A 6547-nucleotide genomic window follows, 5' to 3' on the forward strand; every position below is an offset into this window, starting at 1 on the left:
GTTTACACCTATGATAAGGCTCTTTAAACAATCAAATCGGTATAAAATATGTTAATCATGATAAACCCGGATCACACAAATAAAGCAAAAATTACAATCTCCACTTATCAGTGTGGTTTTCAAGCCAATTCAAGTTGTCATCATGCTAGTATGCAACCGTTAATCTGTGTTGCAGTAGCTTGCACACATAATTTTCCAAGTAGACAAAGACGAGTTGGTAGATATATTGTCTGCCAAAGAGACTTAGTTCACTGAGTCTCCTCGGTCTTCACAATAGGAATAGGGATTTGCTTTTTCAAATATACTGTATACGTAAACACCTGGTTCCTCTGAAAAATTAAAGAGAAAATTGTTGCTAAATTTTTTTGATGGATTACATTTAAAGACGCGGAATAATAAAAAGGGTGAACTAGTATTACCCCCCATTAGATGAGCCAATTAGGATTTCCCCCCCACTAGATGGGAAATTAGGGTCTCCCCCCTAAATACACACAAAATTTTTTTTGGTCAACCCACTTTGACTTTTTTTTTGTGTGTATTTAAGGAAGGAGACCCTAATTTCCAATCTAGGGGGGAGTGGGGGTAATACTAGTTAACCCTAATAAAAATTGCGGAGCTTTAATGACACGTACTAAATGTGCTGCATTACAAATGCTTAATGAAAAGAGTATGATAAAAACCACAATTTATATTTGAGTTTCACAATCTTAGTATACTAGGGGAGCGTGGGACTCCATACAAGCATATCGAGTTCCAGACAGCAAGTAAGTCAAATTTGCTCTTTCATATAATTCCTTAAAAAGTTCTAGAGTTCTTTTGTAAAAGAATTAGAATCAAGCCAGATATAAAAAATATATCTGCAGATTCTAGAAGAAGAATGTTGGTTAACAATCCCTGTAAAGAGTTGCACCAATGGTGATGCAGATGGTTACATCTGAGCCATGTACTTGTACTTGAAAACATGGTGGAAAACCCAACACTGAGAATATATCCAAGGAAAAAGAAAAAAAAGAGATAGTAACATACCATAAAACACAGTAAAACAAATATTAAAATTTTCTTAATGTCATATCCCAGATAAGTACTACAGAAAAATTGGTGACACATGGCATTTAAGTTGGGGTGGATTCTGCAAACTGCGCGCATAGGAATAGAGCATCTCCAATCAAGCACTTGTTACAGACAGGGTGCAGCATGAGCATATAGAGGAGGGTTTAAACTTTAAAGGCGTAGATGTAGATAAAGAACATATGATAATAATCGCCGGTTCATTAAACGTCACACTACAATGAGAGTGTTGTTTAAATTTTTTGCTGCTTTATGTAATTTGCATATCTAAAACAAAATGACTCCTTACACTCTAGTTTAGGACATGACAATATATTTACATCGTCGGGGTGCCATCAGCTTTCCCATCATTTAGGAAAGGGGAGGAGATGGAGCAGCAATAGGAATAGGAAACGGTACTGCTTACTCCATAAGAATAGAAATGGAATATATAATAGGGGCCTTTTTCACGCTATAGCACAAGAGCTGGTCTATGAGCACGTCGCCCAAGAGATGGTAAAGAAACAAACATAAGAAAATAATTAAAAACAAAAGTGATGTGAGAGAGAAGTCATACCCTTGAGCGTGAAGCCTGGTCAGGAGTAAGCTTGGCAGAAAACCCATAACCCCCCAACTCATAAGAGCATTCCCAATGCAAGTCAGTATTTTTCACCTCCACGTAGGCTCAATTTCCCCTCTTTGTTACCGTTTTGGTGAAAAGCAAGGTGAGGGTGCCCAATGCAGAGGTGATTTTGAATCTCGGACAGAATGTTTGATTCCGTCTGAATGTAAAAATCGAAAAAACGGCCAAACGGAATGAAACATCCCGTATGAAAAAAAAAACGAAAAAACACGCAGGATGAAATGTTGTCCGAAAAAAAAACCCAAAAAAAACACACAAGACAGAATAAAAGGTTCCGTCCATAGCTCACAACTCAGCAACTATCTCGGTAGCAACTGTTATTCTCGTTTTGACTTGGTGACAAGTGGCCAACTTTGTCACCCTTGCATCGGGCAAGGGTTTTTTGATAAAAAACGGCGAAAATTCTCAATTTCCCTCAATACTGACTTGCATTTGGGAATGCTCTAAATGAAAACTTCTTCCGGCTGCTTTCTCACTTGCCATAAATAATAGTAATAAAAAGGGAAAATAAAGAAGTTAGCACCATCTCAACAACAGTAACAAGGACAAGAAAAAAAAAACCCTGAAAAGATATAGAGAAAAAAAACTAACCTGCCAACAACTTTAGCTAAGATTCTACGATGGAAACTTTCAGCGTGTTTAATCTTTGGTGTTGAAAATATGACGATGTAAACAGCATGCCCTTCTGCAGATTGTGTTGTTGCACTAAATGGAGTTGGCACTATAGGCTCTGCCTTATTTGTTAACATAAATGCAAGTGACATCAACACCAAAGATAAGGAAAACAAATGTTTATGCATCTTCTGTTAATGATCTCCTGCTTTTCACTTTCTAAACTTTGGTTATATGAATGATTAGATCCATATGAATGGCAAGTTATATGCTATTCAGAGCGTTTACTTTTTGTAACAGCAGGACAATTCACTAAAAAAATCAGGTTTGAATATATTAAGTACTTATATAACATACTTCTTAATGGCACCTTGTAACCGCAGGCAATTACGCCTTATTTATTTCTCTATGGCCTATTTACAACTGCTTCTCTTTTATATATCTAGTTATTAGCAGTTGCATTATTGCGTTATAACTTTGTGAAAAACAAATCCCTAAGACATTCCTCTTGATACAAAAATAATTGCAAAAGATAAATCATGTCTACTATGGTACTATACCAATTCGCATGTTGCATATTAGAGCATTGGGACCCTTCAAAATTTCATATGAAAATGGATTAAAAAGAATCCAAGGTACCAGAAAACTACCAAGACTTGGTCTAATAAAGAAGAGCAGAAAAGTTAGGCTGAATACGTGAAGAGGACCACATGGCATTTTACTTTGGGTGGAACCAATGCAACTTGTTAAAGGGATAACGCAATAGCATACCTCAATTTCCTTTTCATTTTGCTCCCCAAAGAGATTGCTTAAAAGCATAATTTACAATGAAAAATGTCACAAGCCTTCTGCATGAAAAAATTGCTTATCGCCAGTCATATAGAAACTCCCAGCCTCAAGTCATATAGAACATTCTGCCTCATAGTTTGTAGCCACTCCTAGTCCTCCTATATAATATACCTTTAACTGCACCTTTGTGATCCCTGAAGACCACTCCCCAACCTGCTCTGCCAGGATTGCCTCAATATAGAATTTTTAGAAGCACACATTCCTCTGGGGGATTGGGGAGTGGACATAAGGATCTTTATGACACAATCAATAATTCGATTCATTTTCAATCAGGCCTTGCTCTAGCCTTTTTGGGTGGTATTATTCTGACTTGGGGAGAAATGCGCTGGAGTACCACCGTGTACCATGCACCCGAATATATAAATGGTAATGTTCATCTCTTACCAAAAGCAAGTCTTAGTTCCTAAGTGTGACACATAACCTCTTCTTTTTTTTACGGCCCTGCAAGAGATTTAGCTTGCAGGGTACTAAACGCAGCTGATATATCCTGCTTCAAACTACCTGAATAACATATGATCTGCACTCCATCATCGTTCTCCTAGGTTACTTCCACATTGACTCATTTCTACTTATCCATCATACCCGATTCCCATATGATAACAACACCTTGAAGTTGGATTATAGGAGCAGCCAAATGGATTACATCTATTACAAGTGACTACCACTCCCCTCTTGACCACCTCAGTCATTTACTCAACCAAGCATCATTGAAAACTTTATTATGAATTTGTAACAAATCCCTAAAGGCTTCTCCTTCTTAGGGTGTTCCCACCCTAAAGTGTTCATAAGATGATCAATGCAACTTTATTAACCAATGATGTAAACAAGCATAACACCAAGCATTCATGGTACATGAGTAAAAGAAGGTGCTTCGCATATAACTTCGGACAAATGAAAAATACACAAAAAAAAATTGCAAATATCGCACAAAATTACAACTGATTTAATGTCAAATAGAGATGAGAAAGTTCTTACCACCAATACAGAGATTAATATTGCACATAAGAGTCTGGACTAGTACTGAGAAATCTTTTCAGTCCGCAATCTCTCGCTGCTTCTCGAGTGATTTGTTCTCCCCGGTGACCTTCCACCGGCATTATACCCGTTACGACGATCTGCTCCTCCAGAAGGGGGTGTAGGAACCCTGTCACCCACCCTATTGGGGCCTCTTCTATTTGAGCTACTCCAATCAGAAGAGAATGATGACGTTTTGGCCTCAGTGTGTCCATATTGCCCATATTCATTTCTTCCATTTCTACCTCTGCCACCACTCTGACGAGGATTCATATGATAATCACCTTCATCTCTCCTGGTTCTTGAGTAATTTATTATCCCTGGTGACCTCATACCGGCATTATCTCCTCTACGATGATCAGATCCTCTAGAAGGGGATGTAGAAACTCTGTCACCCACCATATCGAAGCCTCTTCTATTTGAGCTACCTTGATCAGAAGAGAATGACGGAGTTTTTGTTTCATCGCGTCCATATTCATTTCTTCCTATCCTACCTCTAACAACACTCTGACGAGCATTCACTTCATAACCACCTTCATCTCCCCTGGTTCTCGAGTAACTCATCCTCCCAGGTGACCTCATACCGGCATTATCCCTTCTACGGCGATCAGATCCTCTAGAAGGGGGCGTAGGAACCCTGTCACCCACCATATTGGGGCCTCTCCTATTTGAGCTAGCTCGATCAGAAGTCCTGGATGTGACCTTTGTTTCAATGCGTCCATATGCATTTCGCCCCGTCCTACCTCTGCCATCATTACGACGAGCACCTAATTCATCATCATCATCCTCATCTTCTTCAGCTTCATCTTCAACCTCATCCTCATCTTCTTCCTCATTTGCATCCTCATCTTCCTCCTCATTTGCATTATCATTTTCAACGGAATCCTCATCCTCGGCCCAAGCCCCCATCTCTCCTTCTTCATCAGCACGAGGAGTCCGCTTTTGTACAGTACTAGTACTTAGTGAAACAGTCGACTTAACCTGTTCAGCCTCTTTGTTCATAAGGTGAATATACTGATATCTCATACTCATTATAGGATTCTTTTCAACCAACAGGTCTCTTTTAAAACCATCCCTAAGAACAGCAGTATGAGTCCTAATCTTATTCGATACATAAAAAATACCAGGATGATTAATCAAAGCTCTTTTAAACTTAGAACCAAAACCAAGATACTCACCTAGACAAAAAATATTCTCCCTATCAGTCTTCTTAGAAACAAAAAGATTCAGTAGCTCGTGCAACACAGCAACAGTCCACTTCTCAGCCTGATCACTCTTGGACTGAAGATGCCAAAAATCTTCATAAGGACATAAATACGGCAACTTTTGCCACTCATCAAGCCAAGTCTTCACCTTTTTCTCCAAATCATAACCTGTAGAATACTGTAACGGAAACGCAAGCGGCATTCCCTTCTTAAACCCCAAATTATCCTTTCTCGCCTTCTTTTCCATCACAGAAGCCGCCAATTCATCAGTCCAACACACCACTTCCAATCCAAGACAAGGGGCATCCTCATTTCCACTCCTTATACTAGAAACCTGAAAATAATCAGGAAAATCAGTGACAAGACTCTTTACATAATCTTGAGGCAACCCCAAATCCCATTTCAATCTTTCCAAAACATCTATAGGCAATTTATTAACCCTAGTAAGCATTAACAACTTCAACAACCTATTGGCAACATCTTCCCTATAACTTTCCCTCTGATAAATACTCTCTTCTTCTTCATCTAAACTAATAACTTCATTCGTAAGACGAACATGTGGCCTAGATACACTCCCACTTGTTGGAACAAATTCTTCGAAAATCGAAGGGTATTTACGGATGAAATCGATAGCACGTGTAGGTAAAGAGAGATTGTTTTTGTTATCTGCAGCTATAGAAATGGGTATGGACTTTGATGGTTCAGATTTAATCAAGTTTTTGAGTGAAAGCATTGGTTTGAGATTTTTTTCTTTCTCTACTACATGATCTAGTGCTCTGTCTCTTACCCATTTTACTCTAGAGTCTATGAAGTGACGTAAGGTTTGGTGTTGGTGGTAATGGTGTTTGTAGAGACGGTGTGATGAGGTTTTGTGGAGAAGGCTGGAAGAAGCCATGAGTGAGAACTGAGAAATGAGGATGGAGAAAAAAATAAATAAAGGTTTAAAGAGGGTTTTAGTTTTATTATTAGGTCAGTGAATTAAATATCGGTACGGTGTTTTTTATCTTGCGATATTTCTGGCGTAATAGACTAGTGTTCGATATGTCAAATATATGCCAAGTTTTTCAGTTCCTTGATAGCCAAGATAAGTTTTCTTTTCTCTCTCTAAGATTTTTTTGTGCTGCATTGCTCCCATGGAACATCAGAGTGCTTCTCCTTGTATGGTACCGTTCTCAAA

At 38.6% G+C, this 6547-nt stretch overlaps 1 protein-coding gene across 2 annotated transcripts; it reads right to left on the minus strand.

Moving 5' to 3' along the window:
* Positions 1–623: 623 nt before the first annotated feature.
* On the minus strand, positions 624–6293 carry LOC147491028 (Ubiquitin carboxyl-terminal hydrolase family protein). Of its 2 annotated transcripts, XR_015199319.1 has the most exons (3): positions 4127–6293; positions 2282–3150; positions 624–2165 (listed from the first exon to the last, which is right to left on the minus strand). XR_015199319.1 is itself a non-coding variant. In XM_086566965.1 (1 exon), the coding sequence occupies exon 1, from the start codon at positions 6263–6265 to the stop codon at positions 4166–4168; it is 2100 nt and encodes a 699-aa protein (XP_086423091.1). In that variant the 5' UTR covers positions 6266–6293; the 3' UTR covers positions 4009–4165. The 2 variants fall into 2 exon arrangements, 1 of the variants encoding a protein (XP_086423091.1); XM_086566965.1 differs by lacking the exons at positions 624–2165; positions 2282–3150 and having other exon boundaries at positions 4009–6293.
* Between the last annotated feature and the right edge of the window lie 254 nt (positions 6294–6547).

Source organism: Coptis chinensis, chromosome 6, assembly GCF_015680905.1.
Source record: "Coptis chinensis isolate HL-2020 chromosome 6, ASM1568090v1, whole genome shotgun sequence".
Lineage (NCBI taxonomy): Eukaryota > Viridiplantae > Streptophyta > Magnoliopsida > Ranunculales > Ranunculaceae > Coptis > Coptis chinensis.

Excerpts from the sequence above, each read along its gene's own strand:
- LOC147491028 (XM_086566965.1), bottom strand. The coding sequence starts at position 6,265 with ATGGCTTCTTCCAGCCTTCTCCACAAAACCTCATCACACCGTCTCTAC.